The 23,027-nt window shown below is 42.7% G+C and overlaps 1 protein-coding gene across 5 annotated transcripts in view; it reads left to right on the top strand.

The window, feature by feature from the left end:
- Positions 1-23,027, top strand: part of ptpn4a (protein tyrosine phosphatase non-receptor type 4a) — a 307,008-nt gene that overhangs the window by 122,726 nt on the left and 161,255 nt on the right. For all 5 annotated transcript variants that reach the window (XM_048534273.2, XM_048534272.2, XM_048534276.2 and 2 more), the window contains 3 exons: positions 10,298-10,405; positions 21,513-21,555; positions 21,643-21,721. In XM_048534273.2, coding sequence (XP_048390230.1) covers positions 10,298-10,405; positions 21,513-21,555; positions 21,643-21,721 — 230 coding nt within the window. The remainder of the gene's footprint in view (positions 1-10,297; positions 10,406-21,512; positions 21,556-21,642; positions 21,722-23,027) is intronic.

Raw genomic sequence — 23,027 nt, 5'->3', positions numbered from 1 at the left:
TGACATCCCACTAGCAAAGAAATACCGGCCACATTACTAGACGAAGCAGGAATACAGACCAGCAGCTCCATCAGCAATGACAACGTACTCAACTTACTAGACCTGTGCCTCTCCACGCACTTCATTTTTAATGATCAAGTATGTAAACAGATCAACGGCACACACATGGGGTCACCCATCTCAGGACTCATTGCAGAGGCAGTAATGCAAAGACCAGAACACATTAGAACCCCCCCCCCCCGCATTGAACGTAAATTGTGGATCTCGTACATAGATGACACATTTGACATTGTTAAACACAACAGACTAGAAGAGCCCTACCATCTTGTCAACAACGTATTCAAGGGGATTAAATTTGCAAGAGAAGAAGAAAACAACAACCAGCTTCTATTTCCAGGTATCAGAGTTGAACGTATCACCAATGGGGTGTTCCAAACCTAGTATACAGGAAAGCAACCCACACTGACCGAGCCCTCAATTTCCATAACCACCCCAGCCTCCATAAACAAAGCTGTATTAGGACACGAGATGGGCCACCACTCACTGCAACACACCAGAACTATGCAGGAAAGAGGAAGAGCACCCATGCAACATCTTCACTGTGAATGGATATTCCTGCAACCTCATCAGGTGCCTACTAAACAACAAGAGGGCACAGTATGCCCTAACACACTAGCCATACTGCCCTACATCAAGAGCATATCAGAACTGACAACAAGACTCCTAAGACCACTAGGAATCATGGTAGCACACAAGCCCACAGCCACTTTATGACAAACACTCACAAGCATTAAAGACCCCATTCCTGTAACACATTGAACCAACACAGTTTACAAAATACCATGTGACAACTGCCACAAACATTACACTGGACAGACAGGAAGGAAACTAACCATCAGAATACACAAACATCAGCTCGCAGCAAAATGACACGGTTAATTTTCTTTAATATCAATACACTCAGACAATGAAGGCCGTCAGTTAAACTGGAACAATGTAACTATATAGTAACCCAAGCCAAAAATGAATTCCTAGAGACATGGTTCTGAACCCATAATGCAATCATCAAACATATATAATTGGACCCATGTACAAACACATACAGATCAAAACTGGAAATGACACTACTTACCATAACGGACTGGACACTGTAAATTCCAAGCGTAGTACAACACCGTTACTTCATCGGAGGGCCTCACTGATGATGATACCGAGCATGGTGATGAAACATCTGAATGAAGACCAGCCAGCTTGATGAGCAAGTCAACGGCATCTGAATTTGATGTTGTGCTATGAGGCAGTCTTGGTCAGGGAGTTTACGGTACAGGAACCCTTCGGAGACAGTGACCATAACGTGGTAGAATTTACTCTGTAATTTGAGAAGGAGAAGGTAGAATCCGATGTAACGGAATTACAGTTGAATATAGGCAACTACAGAGGCATAAGGGAAGAGCTGACCAGGAGAGGAACCTAGCAGGAAAGACAGTGGATCGCAATGGCAGAAATTTCTGGCAGTAATTCGGGAGACACAGCAAAAAAATTCATCCCTAGGGAAAAGAAGCTTACGAAAGGGAAGGTGAGGCATCTGTGGCTGACAAGGGAAGTCAGAGACAACATAAAAGCAAAAGGTTCTCTGCACCTCCTTCAGTTTGGTTCATGCTTATGTGTAACATCATTTCCACGAGAGCCGCAGCTGTTGGCTTTGCCAAAATGTAAAAACTTGCTGAATATTTTTGTTTAAAATAACTGGTGGAATACATATAGACTTATCATCAAAAACCAGGTTCCTTTTAAGAGTCTTTGCTCCTGTGCTAAGGTAGTAGGTTTATTGTAGCACATGATAAACTTTTTTTATTCATTGGGCATCGCTGTCTCGGCCTAATTTGCCCATCTTTAATGACTGTAAAGATGGGGGTGATCTGCTTTGGGTCATGGTACATCACCAATACTGTTGGGAAAGGAATTCCAGTATTTTGACCCAAGTACAGTGAAGGAATGGTCATTGCAGATGATTTGTGGGTTGGAGGAAAACTTGTGGTTGATGGTATTTGTATGGATCTGTCTCCTTTGTCTTTCTAAATGGCAAATAGCATGTTTGGAAGGGATAATTGAAGGACCCTCAGTTGCTGCATCACATCTTGCTGTCACTGTGGTGGGTGAAGTGTTAATTCCTTTGTGCTGAATGATGTCTGGCTTCATGAGTTTTATTGGACATCTCTCCACTGGCCTGGCTGGGGACTATTCTATTACAGGCAGTCTGCCTGGAGAAGACTCCTCATCTCTGCCTTAAATGTATGCCTGTTGATTCTGAAACGATGCCCTCTGGTACCGGACACTCGCACATTTTTCGGCATTTATCCTGTCCAGCCCCTTAAGAATCCTATAGGTTTTGATGAGAACACCTCTCCTCCTTCTAAACTCCAGCGAGGTTGGGAGTGCAACCTGTATACCCTTTGCTTGCAAACCAGTGCCTCCCTGCTGGGGATCATCATAGTGAACCTTCTCTGAACTGCCTACAATGAAACACTATGTTTCCTTAAATGATCTGGCCAAAACTATTGTCTAGTGATGGTACCTAATTCTTCCCCTGTATACTTTAAAGGAATATTCAAAGCATCTTCCACTGTAAAGACCCATGCAAAATATGTTTAACTCCACCATTTACTCAGGAATCCGGATGCAATCTTATCAACACATGGACAGTTGCGGTGAGATTTCCCTGCCTTTTTACTCCAGCCCTCTTGGAATTAAGAGCTAATGTTCCATTTGCCTTCTAATTACTTGCTGCACCTGTGTACTAGCTTTGTGACTCTTTTTGTACACAAGTACCTCAAGCCTCTGTTTTGCAACTTTCTGCAGCTTTTCTCCATTTAAGTAAAACTCTGTTCTTTTGTTCTCCTTCTGAAATGAAACACTTCACATTTTCCCATGTTGTACTCCAACCCTGGTCAATTTTTTAACTGTATTAGAACAATTTTTGGTAATTATGATGTTTGAGATATTGCTAAGTGATAATTGGCTACTGAAAGGTGTCAGAAAGTGACAACGTGGGTGGATAAGGTGGCCAAGAAGGTATACAGCATGCTTGCCTTCATTAGTCAGGGCATCGAATATGAAGGTTGGCAAAGTATGTCACAGCTGTACAAAACTTTATTCAGGCCACGTTTGGAATATTGCATGCACTTCTGGTCACCAGACTACCAGAAGGACGTGGATGTTTTGGAGAGGGTGCAGAGAAGATTCACGAGGGTGTTGTCTGATCTGAAGGATTTTTAATTTTGAGGAACAATTGGATAAACTCCATTTTCACTGGAAGGACAGACGCTGAGGGGTGACTTGAATGATCTTCAGAATTATGAGAGGCATAGATGGGGTGGATAGTGAGAGGCTTTTTCCCAAGGTGGAAAGGTCAACTAGAAGGGGGGGAAAATTTTTCATACAAATAATGATGGGTGCCTGGAACCCACTACTAGTGAAGGTGGTGGAAGCAGGCATATTATCAAGACATGTCTTAAACGTGACTAGATACATGAATGGAAGGTGAGCAGAATGATAGAAACCTTGCAAGTAATGAGCCTAAACAGGATTAGGAATTGGTGCAGGCTTGGTGGGCTTGAAAGGCCTGTTCCTGTGCAGTATTGAGTATTGTATTACACTAGTGACAGCATTTCAGAAGTATTTCTTTGGCTGTAAAGTGCTTTGAAATGTCATGTGATGAAAGTTGCAGTTTCCTTTTCTTCAGGTAACACAAACAGTCATAGTCAAACAGCATGAAATAGACCCTTCATTCGATCAGTCCATGCTGATCATAATCTTAACTGGACTAGTCCCACCTGCCTGTGCCTGGCCCATATCTCTCCAAACGTTTCTTATTTGTGAGCTTGTCTAAACGTCTTTTAAATGTTATGACTGCACCCACATCCACCCCTTACTCTGACAGTCCATTCCAAACAAGAACCATTCTTCTCAAAAAAAAAAGCCCCTCATTTTTTTAAACCTTTCTCCTTTCACCTTAAAAATATGCCCTCTGGTCTTGAAACCCTTCAGTCTAGGGCAAAGACTCCTGCCATTCAGCTTATCTATACCCCTTATGATTTTATAAACCTTTACAAGGTCACCCCTCAACCTCCTATGTCCGTGGAAAAAGTCTCAGCCTCTCCTTGTAACTCAAATCCTCCATGACTCAAACCTTCCATTCCCAGCAACATCCTGGTAAGTCTTTCCTAAACCCCCTCCAGTTTAATGATCTCCTTCCTGTAACATGGTGACCAGATAGGGACAGACACAATACTCCAGCAGAGGCCTTGCCACCATCCTGCACAACCTCAACATGATATCTCAAATACTGTACTCAAAGATCTGAACATTGAAGGCAAGCCTGCTTAATGCCCTTATAACCACGGTCTCTCCATGTGATGCAAACTTCGAAGAATTATGTACCTGGACCTCTGGGTGTCTCTCTCTGACAACACTACCCAAGGCCCTACTTTTAATTATGTAAGTCCTTCCCTTGTTGGTTTTATATGAAAATTCAAAATCTCCTGGTTATCTAAATTAAACTCCATCTGCCATCCTTGGCCTGTCGAATCAAGATCCCATTTTACTGAGGTAACCACCTTCACTATCCACTAGACCACTAATTTTGATGTCATCTGCAAAATTACTAACCATACAAATCATACAATCACATCCAAATCATTTATATAAATGAAAGAAAACAGTGAAGCCAGCACTGATCCTTACAGCACACTGCTGGTCACTGGTCTCCAGTCTGAACAAAACCTTCTATCATCACCCTCAGTCTCCTACCATCAAGCCAATTTTGACACATAGGAAGATGGTCATGGTTGTTGGAGGTCAGTCAACTCAGCTTCAGGACATCTCCGCAGGAGTTCCTCAGCGTAGTGTCCTAGGCTCAACCATCTTCAGCTTCTTCATCAATGGCCTTCCCTCCATTATAAGGTCAGAAGTGAGGATGTTCACTGTGCAGTGTTCCACAGTATTTGTGACTCCTCAGATACTAAAGCAGTCCTTGTCACCTGGATATTGTTGCATTTCAATAAGTAACATGCATGCAACACAAATACCAGGCTTTGACTCACCAATAAGAGGCAATCTAATCAGTGCCCCTTGACATTCAGTCGTGTTACCAACACTGAGTCCTTCACTATCAACATCCTTGGAGTTACCGTTGACCAGAAACTCAACTGGACTCACCACATTTAACACAGTGGCTACAAGAGGAAGTCAGAGGCTCGGAATCCTATGGTGAGTAACTCACCATCTGACTCCCCAAAGCTTGTCCACCAACTGCAAGGCACAGATCAGTAGTGTGATAGAATACTCCCCGCTTGCTTGGATGAGTGCAGCTCCAGCAACACTCAAGAAGCTTGACACCATCCAGGAACAGCAGCCTGCTTCAGTGGAACTACATCATCCACAAGCATCCACTCTCTTTACCACCAACTCCCAGTCACGGCAGCATGTACTATCTACAAGATACATGCAGAAATTCACCAAAGATCCTGAGACGGCACCTTACAAACCTACAACCACTTCTATCTCAAAGGATAAGGGCAGGAGATATATGGGAACACCACCACCTTCAAGATCCCCTCCAAGGCACTCACCATCCTCATTTAAGAAATATATTGTTGATTCATCACTGCTGCTGGTTCAAAATCTTGAAATTCCTTTGTAATAGCTTTATGGGTCTGTAGCGGTTCAGAAGTCAGCTCACCAGCAACTGCTCAAGGCCACTTAGAGATGGGTAATGAATGCTGGCCAGTCAGCAATGCCTGTATTCCACAAATGAATAAATTAAAAGAAACTTGCCCACCACTGATGTCAGGCTCATTAGCCTATAGTTCCCTGCTTTTTCCTTATCACTTTTCTTAAATGCACCACAGTAGTCAATCCCCAGTCTTCCAGCACCTCATCCATGGCTATTGATGCTACACATATCTCAGGAAGGGGCCTGGCAACCTCTCGCCCTAGCTTCCTACAAAGTTCAGGGATATACCTGATCCAAGTCCTGTGAATTTATTCACCTTTTAAGACGTCAAGTACCTCTTGTTCTGTAATATGGACACTTCAAGACATCACTGTTTATTTCCCGAAGTTTTCTAGCTTCTAGTCCTTCTCCACAGTAAATGCTGACATGATTTCGTACATAGATGGCCTCATTGATTTAAAGGGCCCTGTTCAATTCTCAGTTACCCTTTTGTCCTTCATGTATTTGCATAATCTCTTTGGGTTGTCCTTAATGGATAGCTTTTACAACAGCCTTTTATGACGTGGAGTTGAGGACACATGAGAAAATTAGCAGAAGTATGTCATGCTATTCTGAAAAGTTGCTGTAATCCGTTCTGATTCTCATAACACCCCTGGACAATGACTTAACATGGCTGTTGATCAAGAAGACATGCCTAATGATATAAATAAAATCAGTTGTTTCTCAGTGCTTGCTTTAGACGCCTAATCTCCACATCCGAGAGGTGATCCTGTTCATCTAATCGGTAATATCTCTCTTTATATGTCACCGCCACTAGCTGCTCCTCATTGCATTCTGTCACACTGTGCAGACTCTGGCCAGGGTTCATAGATTATATTTGAGAAGTTTTCCTAGAACAGTCTATTATGGATCAAACCAGGAAGCAGGCTATTTTGGAACTGGTGTTGTATAGTGAGGCAGGTTTAATAAATGGTCTCTGAGTAAGGGACCCCTAAGGAATAGTACCAGTACATGGTAGAATTTAGCATTCAGTTTGAGTGTGAGAAACTTGTGTCAGAAACAACTGTGCTAAACTGAAATGAGTAATTAAATGTGGATGAGGGTTGACTTTGTTGAAGTGCACTGGGAAAGAAGTTGAGCATAAAACATGGTTAGGGAGCAATGGTGGATGTTTAAGAAAATAGTACGTGACTCAGTGCAGAAATATATTCCAATGAGAAGGATCCTAAGAAGGGGATAAGTCAGCCATGGTTAAAGAGAAGTTTAATAGTATCAAGTTGAAAGAATAAACGTACATTGTGGCAAACTATAGGATTGGATAAGTTGTAAAAACCAACGAAAGATGAGCAAAAATAATGCAGGAAGAAAATAAACTCAGGAAATATTACCAGATAATTTCCAAATGATCAGGAGGAGCTTATTTTAAATGTACAAAGAAAAAGAGGGGCCAAAGTTAACATTGGCCTCTGAGAGCACAAGGCTGGGAAATAATGAGTCAGCGAATGGTGGAGGAGTTGAATAGAATAGAATCCCTACAGAATGGAAATGCCCTTCAGCCAAACAAGTCTGCACCGACCCTCGGAACACCGACCTAAAACCATCGCCCTATAATCCACTTAATCTACACATCCCTGAACACTACGGGCAATTTAGCATGGCGTGTCCACCTAGCTTGCGCATCTTTGGACTGTGGGAGGAAACTGGAGCACCCAGAGGAAACCCATGCAGACACGGAGAATGTGCGAACTCCACACAGACAGTCGCTTGAGGGTGGAATTGAACCCAGGTCCCTGGCGCTGTGAGGCAGCGGTGCTAACCACCGTGCTGCCCAAATAGATATGGATAATGGTATGTCTTCACAGTAGAGTCACAGTTATACAGTACAGATACAAACCTCTCAGTCTGATTCATTCACGCTGCCCAAAATCCCAATATGACCTAGTCCCATTTGGCAGCATATGGCCCATATCCATCTAAACTCTCCCTATTCGTATACCCATCCCAATGCCTTTTAAATGTTGTAATTGTACCCACCTCCTCCACTTTCTCTGGAAGCTTATTCTGTACATGCACTGCCCTCTGCGTGGAAAAAGTTACTGCTCAGATCCTTAAGTCCTTCACCTTAAACCTATGCCCTTTATATCCTACCTCACCCTAGGTAAAAGACCTTGACTATTCACCCAATCCATGCTCCTCATGATTTTATAAACCTTTGTAAGATCATCCCTCAGCCTCTGACGCTCCAGGGAAAATAGTCCCAACTTTTTCAGCCTCTCCCTATATCTTGGGGATATTAATAACAGTCCAAAAATAGTAAATCAAAGGGCCCAAAGTGAAATGAAATATACACAATAAATGCCACTAGACATGCTGACCGAAATGTCAACTTTCTTGCTCCCCTGATGCTGCCTGCCCTGCTGTATATCTCCAGCTCTACACTGTTTGCTACTGAGATACACTGGTTGCCATCTTCTAGGTGTCCTTAGATTCTGGAACAGCCCCAGAGGATTGGAAAAGTGCCAGTGTAGCACGTTTACCCGGATTCTGAGTAACTGTAGGCCAGTTGTCTTTCCATCTGTTGTTGGAAACACTTAAGAGTATAATAAACAATGTAATGACAGCATACTTAGAAAAACATCATTTGATCAAACAGAGTAAGCGTGGCTTCATGAAAGGGAAATATTTAGCAGTGGTAACAAACAGGATAGATTTCAAAAAAAAGCCAGTAGATATAACATTTGGATTTGCAAAAGATATTTGCAGTACCATCAATTGGGCAATTTAATAAAGTAAACATAGTAGTTTGGATAGAGGATTAGCTCATAGAGTTGGGATAAAGTGTGCATTGTCAGGTTGGTAATCTGTAACTAATGGAGTGCCACAGGGATCAGTGCTGGGACAGCAGTTATTTACAATACATGCTAATGATTTTGATGGAACTGGACATACTATTGCCAAATTTGCTGCTGATAGAAAAATAGGTGGGAAGTGAAATACTGGTAATGGTGCAAAGTGTCTGCAGAGGGCCATAGAGAGGTTAAGTGAGTGGGCAAAATCATGACAGACAAAATATAATGTGGAAAATGAGGTTGTTCACTTTAGCAGGACGAATAGAAGAGCTGAATATTATTTAAATGGGAAAAGACTACAGGAAGCTGTAACAGAAGGATTTGGGGTTTTGAGTGCAGGAAACACAAAAAGCTAGAATCTAAGTTTAATGGCTAATAGGGAAGTCAAATATTGGCCTTTACTTCAAATGGAATGAAGTGTAAAAATAATTGAAATGAATTAGAATTAAATTAGCTTTATTGTCACACGCGCTCAAATGAAAGCAGTGAAAAGTTTATAAAGATGCCACTTACAGCGTACCGTAGGTACAAGATACATAGATGCAGATACTTAAGTATTTGATATTTTTTCTATTCTACGAATAAAAATTCCAGCATAAAAGTGAAAAACAAAACAATATACTCAATTTACAATCCTACCACCTTAGTCGGTGAAGGCACCTAGACTCCAGACCACGCTGAGTATCAAAACCTGAGGCCTCACCTCCCGTCCAAAAAGGGACCCAGCTCCCCACCACGGCCTCCAGCGCTGTCAAGGTGTTTGACACGCTATTCGAGATTTTCTTCTTTTGGGATGTCAGTCACCAGTGAACGCAATCTGAATAAATGGTCGCCCACTTTAAGCCAAGATTTTTGTCTGAAGGTAATGAATCTGTGCACTTTGCAGAGTGCTGTCAAGGCTGGATGACTAAATTATTCAAGGCTAAAGTAGATGGATATTTCTTTAGTAGGGTATCAAAGGTTAGGGGAGTAAGGCAGAAAAGTGGAGTTGAGGATTATATGATTTCTTTCGATCTAAATGCAGAGCAGATTCAGTGGGCTGAATGGCATGTTCCTTAGTTTTATCATCGTATTGATGAGGTAGTGCCACATCACTCAGCAGCTAGAGAATTGTCTTCTGGGCCAAGTTTTCCATAACATGGCTTTGTTTTAGAATGCTGCTAAATGGTGTGGGAAGCCTTGATTTAGCATGAGATCCAGGTCTGATCTGATGTAAGATAATGCTCCCTTCTATTTGAACTACGGATTCATATGATATCAGAGCGTCAAAACAGCAGATTTCTGATGTTTGTTTGCCAAAAGAATGTGAAATTTTCATGACCCTAGTTGGCAAGGGGCCAGAACAGTGTTTGCATGATTTACTGAACTCCTTTCATGGAAAGGTACATTTTTTTTTAATGGCTGTGTGGATTAAAGTGTTTACTCAATTAAATAAATGAATGTATTTGAAAGAATAAATTTATTTGTAGTCATCTCTTGTAATAGTCATAGTATGCCATTTAACTGCTACCCAAAAAAGAAGCTGGTTTGATAATTCCATCTGTTATGTGTTTGAAGTGAAGTTCAAATTCTGTTTTCCAATAATAATGGTGCATTAAAATACATGTGTTTGGAGCCATGATATATGGTCTTCAAATTGTTGCAAATTAATTTGCAGGTGGTAACACATTATTTAAGAGATACATTTACGATTGATTTATTTTTGACTTTCCAGAAACACGATCAGGGTCATGTCCTATTGGATTTAGTCTTCAGACACCTTGATCTGACTGAACGAGACTACTTTGGTTTACAGCTAGCCGATGATGCATCAGATAGCCCTGTGAGTAGTGGTTTCAGTGTCCTCACTTGGAATGAATTCAGAAGCTGCTTAATTGACTATAAATAAAATGAAAAGTGTGTTCTCATGGGTTTGTAACTTCATGTTAATGTAAATCCTTATTGTTTAATGTTAGTCATTCCAAGATTAATGCTGCTTTTTGTTAAAATGAGCTGATTACATTTTTTAAAACTTTAGGCATTCTTCTGCACATAGTACTGTTTTTGTTGGCAGTCAGTGTCCAGACTGGCTTCTTTTGATAAGAATAATGCACTTTTAAAAATGAATGTACAATTATGCAGTACCTGTGCTGTGAAAACTTGATGCTGTGTTTGGTTATTTTGTTTTGTGATTTTAGTTGTTCTAATGTTGAGTTTCATCTTTGCCTGAAAGAAGTGCTAATTAACAGTCAGTTTTGCTCTGGTGTGCTGTTAAAACTAAATACTGTTACACTGCATATTTTACTCTGCTTGGTTTAATTCTAACCCGATTAGAAATGTCTGCTGTACAATCTGGAACCCACCATAATACTTCACAGAATCGCAGAACTGTTACAGTATATACTATGTATACTGCAGTCAAGTTCCCTTTGTGAGACAAATGTAAAATAATACATTTTTAGGGAGGTGGCTATATGGACATAATTGAGAAGTTGACATTTATTGCCGAAATGTAATTACTGTCGGGAAAATTGGCACTGTCTTGAATCACTGTGCTAAAGTTGCTCTAAAAATGCTGTTGGGTAAGATTTCCAATCAAATAGCAATGGAATAACCAATATAAATCTAGGTTAGAATGCTGTGTCGAGGAAAACTGGATGGAATTGACATGCTCTTGTTGTCTTTGCCCTGCCGAAGTGGGAGGGGAGAGCTTATGGAACTGTGGACATGCTATTAAGGAAGCCACGTAATGTGATAATGTGACTGAGGAGTGAGTTAGAATAGGTTGGCTGTGCTTACAAACAATGATAGGACTGGCGTAGCTAAAAAGACATGGAAGGACAGAATCAGGCTTGAAGGTTATTGAACTTGATGAACCTTGAGTCACCATGTCCAAAAGCAGAAAATGAGATGCTGTTCCCATTGATTTCTATTGATTTTAATTTTACCAGGCCTCCTTGATACCTCAATCGGCCAAATATTGTCTTGGTGCTGTAGGAGCCACCTTGTTTTCATTTCTGCATCTCCAGTCTTTGAGCCAAGGCTCTAATGAGGTCTGGAGCCAAGGCACCCTGCCAGATTTAGTAGCTTGTTGGTGATCCCTGCTATCATTTTATTGCTAATTGAAAAAGGCTATACAGCTGTAATTGAAAGGGAAGGATTTGCTATGTGTAAGGGTGATAATGTGTCAGAAAAAGTTGCAGTAGTTGTAGTTGCAATCGTATAGCATAAATAGGAACATGGCAGCTTCCAGAGAGATTCTTCAGTGCTGTACCCAGAATTAAATAGCATTCTCTGTCATTGCTTTTATCAATTCACAGATTATGGTGGGATATTATTGAACTGTTTCTTATAGATACCCATTGTAAAGGTGCCAAATGTCGAAATGAACTCCATTAGAGATCAATGCCAGTGACTGTGAGAGATTAGCTTCTGAGTTCACTGCGTCAGTCCAATTATCAAAATAAACTAAAGAGAGTTTAGTTTTCCAGCCTGGAAACTTGGTGTCTCAATGCTCCTATGCTATATTAATATGTATTCAAAAAAGTTAAAAAAGGAGGCAGTCTCGAATATTACTTAATTAAACTACATGACTAGAACTGCAGTAGATTGCATTTATCTGACATTTTTAGCAACAGAAACAGCTTGCATTTATAGAACATAGAACATAGAACAGTACAGCACAGAACAGGCCCTTCAGCCCACAATGTTGTGCCAACCATTGATCCTCATGTATGCACCCTCAAATTTCTGTGACCATATGCATGTCCAGCAGTCTCTTAAATGACCCCAATGACCTTGCTTCCACAACTGCTGCTGGCAACGCATTCCATGCTCTCACAACTCTGTGTAAAGAACCCGCCTCTGACATCCCCTCTATACTTTCCACCAATCAGCTTAAAACTATGACCCCTCGTGCTAGCCATTTCTTCCCTGGGAAATAGTCTCTGGCTATCAACTCTATCTATGCCTCTCATTATCTTGTATACCTCAATTAGGTCCCCTCTCCTCCTCCTTTTCTCCAATGAAAAGAGACCGAGCTCAGTCAACCTCTCTTCATAAGATAAGCCCTCCAGTCCAGGCAGCATCCTGGTAAACCTCCTCTGAACCCTCTCCAAAGCATCCACATCTTTCCTAGAATAGGGCGACCAGAACTGGACGCAGTATTCCAAGTGCGGTCTAACCAAAGTTTTATAGAGCTGCAACAAGATCTCACGACTCTTAAACTCAATCCCCCTGTTGATGAAAGCCAAAACACCATATGCTTTCTTAACAACCCTGTCCACTTGGGTGGCCATTTTAAGGGATCTATGTATCTGCACACCAAGATCCCTCTGTTCCTCCACACTGCCAAGAATCCTATCCTTAATCCTGTACTCAGCTTTCAAATTCGACATTCCAAAATGCATCACCTCGCATTTTTCCAGGTTGAACTCCATCTGCCACCTCTCAGCCCATCTCTGCATCCTGTCAATGTCCCGCTGCAGCCTACAACAGCCCTCTATACTGTCAACGACACCTCCGAACTTTGTGTCGTCTGCAAACTTGCTGACCCATCCTTCAATCCCCTCATCCAAGTCATTAATAAAAATTACAAACAGTAGAGGCCCAAGGACAGAGCCCTGTGGAACCCCACTCACCACTGACTTCCAGGCAGAATATTTTCCTTCTACTGCCACTCGCTGTCTTCTGTTGGCCAGCCAATTCTGTATCCAAGCAGCTAAGTTCCCCTATATCCCATTCCTCCTGACCTTCTAAATGAGCCTGCCATGGGGAACCTTATCAAATGCCTTACTGAAGTTCATATACACCACATCCACAGCTTGACCCTCATCAACTTTTCTAGTCACATCCTTAAAAACCTCTAAGGTTTGTGAGGCATGACCTACCCCTCACAAAGCCGTGTTGACTGTATTTGATCAAGCCATGCTCTTCCAGACGGCCATAAATCCTATCCCTCAGAATCCTTTCTAACACCTTGTAGACGACAGACGTGAGACTTACTGGTCTGTAATTGCCAGGGATTTCCCTATTTCCTTTCTTGAAGAGAGGAATTACATTTGCCTCTCTCCAGTCCTCAGGTACGACTCCAGTGGAGAGCGAGGATGCAAAGATCTTCACAAGTGGCGAAGCAATTGCATTTCTCGCTTCCCAAAGCAGCCGAGGACAAATCTGGTCCGGGCCTGGCGACTTGTCAATCTTAATGTTTGACAAAATTTTCAGCACATCAGCTTCCTCTAACTCTATCCATTCCAGCATGCACACATTTTATATATATATATACCACCTTTTTTAATGTAAAATATCCTGTAAGGCCTCATGGGAACAAAGTTTGGTACCAAGCCACATTAGAGGATATTGAGACAGATGACCAAAAACTTGGACAGAAAAGTAAGTATAATTAGCATTGAAAAGGAAGAAAGAATCGTACAAACAAACACATTAGGAGCAGAGATAATGAAATATGAGGCTGGAAGAACACAGCAGGCCCAGCAGCATCTCAGGAGCACAAAAACTGACGTTTCGGGCCTAGACCCTTCTTCAGAGAGGGGGATGGGGTGAGGGTTCTGGGATAAATAGGGAGAGAGGGGGAGGCGGACCAAAGATGGAGAGAAAAGAAGATAGGTGGAGAGGAGAGTATAGGTGGGGAGGTAGGGAGGGGATAGGTTAGTCCAGGGAAGACAGACAGGTCAAGGAGGTGGTTTGAGGGTACTAGGTAGGAAATGGAGGTGTGGCTTGGGGTGGGAGGAAGGGATGGGTGAGAGGAAGAGCAGGTTAGGGAGGCAGAGACAGGTTGGACTGGTTTTGGGATGCAGTGGGTGGAGGGGAAGAGCTGGGCTGGTTGTGTGGTGCAGTGGGGGGAGGGGACTAACTGGGCTGGTTTTGGGATGCGGTGGGGGAAGGGGAGATTTTGAAGCTGGTGAAGTCCACATTGATACCATTGGGCTGCAAGGTTCCCAAGCGGAATATGAGTTGCTGTTCCTGCAACCTTTGGGTGGCATCATTGTGGCAGTGCAGGAGGCCCATGATGGACATGTCATCTAGAGAATGGGAGGGTGAGTGGAAATGGTTTGCGACTGGGAGGTGCAGTTGTTTGTTGCGAACTGAGCGGAGGTGTTCTGCAAAGCGGTCTCCAAGCCTCCGCTTGGTTTCCCCAATGTAGAGGAAGCCACACCGGGTACAGTAGATGCAGTATACCACATTGGCAGATGTGCAGGTGAACCTCTGCTTAATGTGGAATGTCATCTTGGGGCCTGGGATAGGGGTGAGGGAGGAGGTGTGGGGGCAAGTGTAGCATTTCCTGTGGTTGCAGGGGAAGGTGCCGGGTGTGGTGGGGTTGGAGGGCAGTGTGGAGCGAACAAGGGAGTCACGGAGAGAGTGGTCTCTCCGGAAAGCAGACAAGGGTGGGGATGGAAAAATGTCTTGGGTGGTGGGGTCGGATTGTAGATGGCGGAAGTGTCGGAGGATGATGCGTTGTATCCAGAGGTTGGTGGGGTGGTGTGTGAGAACGAGGGGGATCCTCTTTGGGCGGTTGTGGCGGGGGCGGGTTGTGAGGCGTGTGTTGCGGGAAATGTGGGAGACGCGGTCAAGGGCGTTCTCGACCACTGTGGGAGGGAAAGTTGCGGTCCTTGAAGAACTTGGACGTCTGGGATGTGCGGGAATGGAATGAGTCATCGTGGGAGCAGATGCGGCGGAGGCGGAGGAATTGGGAATAGGGGATGGAATTTTTGAAGGAGGGTGGGTGGGAGGAGGTGTATTCTAGGTAGCTGTGGGAGTCGGTGGGCTTGAAATGGACATCAGTTACAAGCTGGTTGCCTGAGGAGCAAGAGGCGGTGCCGATACAGTCATCAATGTACCGGAGGAAGAGGTGGGGTTTGGGGCCTGTGTAGGTGCAGAAGAGGGACTGTTCCATGTAACCTACAAAGAGGCAGGCATAGCTGGGGCCCATGCGGGTGCCCATGGCCACCCCCTTAGTCTGTAGGAAGTGGGAGGAATCGAAAGAGAAGTTGTTGAGGGTGAGGACGAGTTCGGCTAGGTGGATGAGGGTGTCGGTGGAGGGGGACTGGTCGGGCCTGTGGGACAGGAAGAAGCGGAGGGCCTTGAGGCCATCTGCATGCGGAATACAGGTGTATAGGGACTGGATGTCAATGGTGAAAATGAGGTGTTGGGGGCCAGGGAATTGGAAGTCCTGGAGGAGGTGGAGGGCGTGGGTGGTGTCACGGACGTAGGTAGGGAGTTCCTGGACCAAAGGGGAGAAAATGGAGTCCAGATAGGTGGAGATGAGTTCGGTGGGGCAGGAACAGGCTGAGATGATGGGTTGACCAGGGCAGGCAGGTTTGTGGATTTTGGGAATGAGATAGAAACGGGCTGTGCGGGGTTGGGGAACAATGAGGTTGGAGGCTGTGGGTGGGAGGTCCCCTGAGGTGATGAAGTCATGAATGGTGTTGGAGATGATGGTTTGGTGCTCGGGTGTGGGGTCATGATCGAGGGGGCGGTCGGAGGTGGTGTCGGAGAGTTAGGATCAGAATTAGGCCATCTGGCTCCTCAAGCCTGCACCAGAATATCAGGGCTGATCTGTTAGTATTTCATACTCCCTCCTACTCCTGATAACTTTATTTTCTGATTTGAAGAAGAGTCAAACAGGACCTGAAACAGATGCTGTCAGCCCTGAGTTTTACCAGCATCCTCCTGAATGTTTCAGCATTTATTGTATTTTATTATCTTTGATTTCTTGCCTAACAACAAGAACCATCTCCCTTCCCCTTAAAATTATTTCACGACCACACGACCACACCTCCACTGCCCACTGAGACAGTGTTTCAGGTACTTCCAACTTTCTGAGGGGAAAAAAAATTACCATTCTCCAGTTTATCTTAAAAGGAAAGATTGGACTGACTGGGCTTGTTTCTGCTGGCATTTCGAAGAGCAAAGGATGATTTAATTGAAGTATATAAGATGTTAAACTGTTTTAGTAAGGTGTATATAGAATGGATATTTCCTCTTGTGGGTGTTCAGAAAAGGGGGACTGTTTTAAAATTAGTCAACTTTTTAGGACTGTATTTTTAGATTCCATACAGTGCGGAAACATGCCCTTCGGCCCAACAAGCCCACACCACCCCTTGGAGCATCCCATCCCCCTATAAACCACACACCTCTGAACTACTGGCAATTTAGCATGACCAATCCACCTAGCCTGCACATCTTTGGACTGAGGGAGGAAACCGGAGAAAACTCACGCAGACACAGGGAGAATGTGCAAACTCTGCACATTTACCCGAGCCTGGAATTGAACCCTGGTGCTGTGAGGCTGCTGTGCTAACCATTGAGCCACCGTGCCTAATCTAATCTAATAAGGGTCTTTTCTTTAGGGTGGGGGAGTTCAAATCAAGGCATATTTTAAAAAAAAAAGGGAGCAGCACAGCGGTTGGCACTGCAGCCTCACAGTACCAGGGACCCGGGTTCGATTCCAGCCTCAGGCAACTGCTTGTGCAGAGTTTGCACATTGTCCCTGTGTCTGCCTGGGTTTCCTCCCGCAGTCCAAAGAATAATAAATAATAAGAGTCTAGCATAGAATAAAAAGGGAAAAAAAAGTACTCTAAAGTGCTTTGCACCCAAGTCTGTGCTAGCCCCTAGCCTCCAGACCACACTGAGTGTCAAAACTCAATGCCCGTCTCCCTGCGACAGCCTCCAGGCAGAACTCATCTCCCCCCCCCCCTCCCCCCCCCCAGCCTCTGGCATGGGCCTTACTGCTGACACCAGCCTCTGGTGCAGGACTATCCTCTGGCCCTCACCTCCCTATCACAGCCTCTGTCTGAGACACTCTCTGGGCCTTGCCTCCCTGCACCGGTGTGGTCTGGGACTTGCCTGCAATGGCCTCCAGTCTAAAAGTCGCCTCTTCCATTCCCTTCCATGAAAGTATAAAGTTAGAAGTTAGAAAAGAAAAAGAGAAAGCGAAAACATCTCATTTTCTTATATTATACTTCACCTTTTTCCCATTCACTGAACCAATCTATATATGTCTGCAACCTCCTTATGTCATCTTCACGGCATAACTGAACTGTCTTTGGTTTCTACTAATTTATTCATCATGCCTTTGCTCCCCTATCTGAATCATTGCACTCAGTTGTAAAACACTGAAGCCCAACACAGATGCCTGCAGATTCCACTTGTCACATGCTGCCAATCATAAAAAGAGCCATTTATGTATGCTTTGTTTTCTGCCAGCCAGGATATCTACTGGTTGCGGTGCGTCACCACCTACACCAAGAACCTCTACCTTGTCAAATGCCTTTAGGAAATATGAATAAATTTACAGACTTCCCTTAAAGCAATAATGTATGTTGCAGAGGGAGACGTTGGTGGAAGTCAGAGAACCTAGGCTTAATGGGTAAATTTGACTTGGGACAAATTAGGATATGTGCTACAGTGTTGTGAATATGCTCCAAGTTATGTGTGGTGCAAGGTGGGAAACCACTCAGGAGAGCATTTGTATATTATTGAGGCAAAAGCACGGAAAAAAACTAGGGACAGGTTTAAATTAATGAAGGATATCAGTAAATTATTCTTTCAAGGAATGATCTTGTCCATAATAAACTTTGGACAGATTAGTAGAGGTTAAAGATCCTACAGCCATTTGAGAAACAACACATCATAAGGTGGGAGACTGGAGATACGTTCCCTTTGCATATGTGAATGCAGATTGGCTGGCTGGCCTTCTATGTTTGCAGATTGTCTTATTAGATTCGATGCCCAATTCTGTAAAATAAAGTCTCATATACAGAAAAACATGGTATCTATCTGAATAAAATTGTAGTGTTATACTGCAGACTTAATGCATGGAAAGCATTGTTTGTTGCCAATCTTGAGAAATGCTGGCTTAGAGCTAAATCATAGGGTTTTACATATTGAAGGAGACCATTTGACCCATCCTGTCTGTACTCTGTACTGGTAAAGCTACTTAGCTAACTTCATTATCTAGCCAAATCTCCCTAGCCCTCTAAATGGGTCTTTTGTAAAACAAATCAAACTAGTTTATTCTGAAAATGGTGTTGGAAACATACACCATAGAACTGTATAAATGTTACAGCACATAGTGGTCATTCAGCCTATTTCTGCTGGCTGAATGAACAAACAGTTCATTCTAAACCACCTTCCATACATAATTAGAACATAGAACAATACAGTGCAGAACAGGCCCTTCTACCCTCGATGTTGCGTCGACCTGTGAACTAATCTAAGCCCCCCCCCAACACTATCCCATCATTATCCATATGCGAATAAGTCATCACCTTCCAGGTTAAAGTGCTTCAGATACAGGCCCAGGTTACCTTAAATTGAGTCAAGAGTTTTCTCCTTGAGCAACAAACGAGGCATTGAATTCCAGGCACCCACCATGCGCTGGGTGATAGGGTTCACCTCATTTTCCCTCCACTTAACATTAAATCTGTGCCCCCTGGTAATTAACACCTATACTGGGGGAAGCAGGTCTACCCACTTTATCCAAGTCCTTTATTTCATACTCCTCAATTAAGTCACCCCTTGGCCTCTACTCTTCAGGAAAACAATCTTAGCATATTCAATATTTCCTTGTACCTACGATTTTCAAGCCCTGGCACCAATATACTTGTAAATTTCCTCTGCTATAGCTTGCTCACCCTTGCATGCTCTGACTTGCTTGCTCTCGCGCACTGTCACTCCTGTGCTTGCTCTCTTTCTCTATGCCATGCTTCCTGGAATGTACGCGCAGAACTCTAGCTGTGACCTAACCGTTGTTTTACACAGCTGTAGCAATCATCCTTGCTTTTGCATTCAGTGCCTCACCCAGTGATGGAAATCATTTTGTATGCTGCATTTACTACCGTATCTACCTGTCCTGTCCATCTTCAGGTACCTGTTGACATGCACTCATGCACACAGATCTCTCACTTCCGCTTTACCTCTAATTAGCCTCTCTTTATTGTGTTCCATTGCTTTGTTTGTCCATTCTGAATGCATAATCTTGATTTTTCTGGATTGAAATACATTTGCCACTTTTCCACCCACTCATCCAACCTATTGGTAACTTCCTCCAAGCAACAGGTGTCCTCTTCACTACCAACTAGAAGGTCAGTTCTTGAGTTTTTGCAGATTTCCCAAGTATTCCTCCCACACTTAAATCTACGTCATTAATAGATGTAACAAATAGCAAAGGATCCAACACCGAACCTTGTGGACGACCACTAGAAACTTGTGTTGAGTATAATTGTCTCTCAACAGCATGACTATTTCAGGGCATTCAGATGACTGAAGAGACCATTGTTCGATCCACTGATTCTGTTGCACTGTGATCGTTGGTGGGTGGTGGTTGGTAGGCAAGCATTCCTGATGTTCTCTGTCCTTACTGGAACCTATTCTGATCAGCAGCGTGGTGGAGATTATTTTCAGGTGTATAGCTCTCTGGTAGATGTTTCTCCAGTGAATCCATGTTGTAGTAATGTCCTTTTGTTGATATTGATATGCAGTTTCTGGAAGTTGGTCTGGTTGTTATCTTGGAAGTTTTTTTTTAATGGCTGCCAGGAACATACTGATCTTCCTTTAGCTAAGAGTACATGATCTGTTTGGGAGGTATGAGTTGGGCATTCTTGTGACATGGCTGGTCCATCGCAATTGCTGTTGACTGATGTGGCAGTATTGGCTATGTTGGCCTGCTCCAAATCAATGGTGTTAGTGTGCTTGTCTTCCCAAGTGATCCATAGGATTTTTCATAGGGATTTCTGGTGCTGGTGTTCCAGCGCTTTAAGGTGCCCGCTGTAGGTAGCCCATATAGCAATGTGGGAAGGTCAACAGCTTTGTAGACAGGCAGGAACTGAAACAACCATTTATTTAGCCTTTAATGACCTAACTAAGGCCTTTGACACAATTAACTGCCAGGCTGTCTGGCAGGTACTGTCACAGAGTGATTGCCCTGATAAGTTCATCAGGATACTAAGGCTGCTGCATGGTAACATGTTTGTGACTGTGCTTAACTGAGTCAGCATCTTTCACTGTGGAGAGAGGGGTCAAGCAGAACTACATCTTCATGCCCACCTTGTTCACCATCATCTTTGCTCTCCTTCATCTCGCTGGCGAAAACCTGCCCAAGGGAATTCAAATCATTTACTGTTTGGATTTCAGGCTGTACACCCTTAGTAGGCTCAAGGCTGAGAACGAGGCCTATATCACCTCCATCATAGAGCTTCAATATGTTGACAACAGTACCATTGCAGCACGTTCTGCAGAAGATCTGCAGTGCATCATGGATGGCTTAACGTAAAAAAGGCTCTTAGTACTTCAAACACCAACACCCCCCCCCCCCCCCCCACCCCCGGCGTCAACAGCTTTCCATTCATGCACAAATCCATTGACTGTCACCCTAAGTGAGTACATGTTAGGGCTAAGGAAAGTGTATGCTCGCATATCAGGGTCAGGTATTGGTACAAGTTTTAAAAAGACACAATTTTTTGAAAAAATTAAATTGCAGTCTATCAAACTGCTTATTACCAATTAATTTTAAAATGTTGCATTATACTTAATTGTATTTCACAACTGATATCTTAAATTATGGAAAATTTATTTAGCTATCTTAAAATCCATTTTGTCCTTTTACATTTTCCTATTATCTGGACAGTTCCACAATTGGAGACAGAGGAAAAGCAGAGGGAAACGTGGTGACGGCATGATGCTTGAAAAACTTCAAAACGATGTTGGTGTCCTTGTGTGAATCCGTTTATCAAAGAAATTATTTTGGGAATGCCACCTCATTAAGCATTTCCTACGAACTGGCAATTATTTACATTAAAAATCACTTCAGTATTTGAACGTACTCTTATATATAGTCTTTATCTTTGAATTGAGACACTTCAGGATAAGCTGAATGTAGAGAATGTTGCTTATCTTATTTTCAGACTGTGATTTTCTTTAATATTTTACAGCGATGGCTAGACCCAAACAAATCTGTCAGAAAGCAACTTAAAAGTAAGTATAGCCAATTAGTTTGTAAAGTTGGTGAAATCTTGTGTAATTCCTGTGTTCTGAAGTAAAATTCTTTCTCTTTTCTTGTAGGAGGATCCCCACATAACTTGAATTTTAGAGTCAAATTTTTTGTGACTGACCTCAATAAGCTACAAGAGGAATACACAAGGTGGGTGTTGAAATTAAGTAAAAGGGAAAAGATGGGATGCAGATCCAAGTAAAAGATAAGGTTAAGATATTGTATAATTGATGATGAGATGTTTTTAATGGCAATTGGCCTCATTTCAATTTATTCACTTGTCCAACTGAGTACCACTCAGATTTACTTCCAGGTTTCTGTCTACTTAAGGTCGAGTTTTTGACTTCAAATCCTCCAAACACAGAAAATCCTCCATATATTTGTCATTTTTTAATTTAAGCCAAAAATTCCTACAGATTGAGTTTAATAAAGAAGTCTGTTCATATTTTGCAGTAAATTTTGAAATTATTTTTGCATCCTAAAGAGAGTACTTGCTATTAATGTTGTACTTTTCCACAGTCTTGAGGCATTCAAACATTATGAAGTGTTATCATAATCCTGATGAGAAGTGTGCTCAAAATCAAGCCCTATTATTCCACGAGCCACTTGCAATGACTGATTTAATTGCTAGGATGTTTAATTTGCCTGTCTGCAAACAAAACTGGCACCAGGTCAATGATCAAGTAAATGAAAACAATCTCCAAAACGCATCCTTTTAACAAGTGGCAAAATGGATTATCAATTGCCCGTGTGCAAACTTAACCAATGTCTCCATTAAAGCCAAATATGCATGCATTCACTCATAAATAAGACAGACGAGATGGATGATTTTGCAGGAATACTGTCTAGAAAATAGAATAAAAAAAGAACAATGTCAGTGGTTCAACTCCTGAACCCCACATAGAAATTTTCTTTCTTTTTCGAGATATGTAAGATGTTGGCAAGATATAACTAGATGGGTGCCTTTGGTTTGATCATTGAGCCCTAACAATTTTGAATGTATATGATGACTTGGATGCAGGGATAGGAAGTGCTACAGCCATATTTGCAGACGACAATAAAATAGGCAGGAATGTAATTTGGAGTGAAAATAATAAAAAACTTACAAATGGATACGGATAGGTTACAGGGATGGGCCAAAATTTGGCAATTGAAGTTTGACAACTAAGTGAAATCATCCATTTTGATCAGAGGAATTGAAATGCAAATTATCTCAATGGAGAGAAATTTGAGTGTTTTGCCACAAAGAAACCTGGGTGCTCTCCAGCATAAATTGTAAGAAAAAAAACTAATGTGCAGGTGCAGCAGATAAGGCAAATGAAATTTTGGCATTTATTGCCAATGCATTAGACTAGAAAAGTAGGAAAGATATGTTAGTTGCACAAGACATTAGTGAGACCTCATCTTGCATATAATTTTGGTCCTCTTACTTGAGGAGGGATGTAGTTGTGTTGGA

This window comes from Stegostoma tigrinum, chromosome 7 (genome assembly GCF_030684315.1).
Source record: "Stegostoma tigrinum isolate sSteTig4 chromosome 7, sSteTig4.hap1, whole genome shotgun sequence".
NCBI lineage: Eukaryota > Metazoa > Chordata > Chondrichthyes > Orectolobiformes > Stegostomatidae > Stegostoma > Stegostoma tigrinum.
The sequence above is the reverse complement of the archived record's forward strand: the minus strand, read 5'-3'. Positions and strand labels throughout refer to the sequence as shown.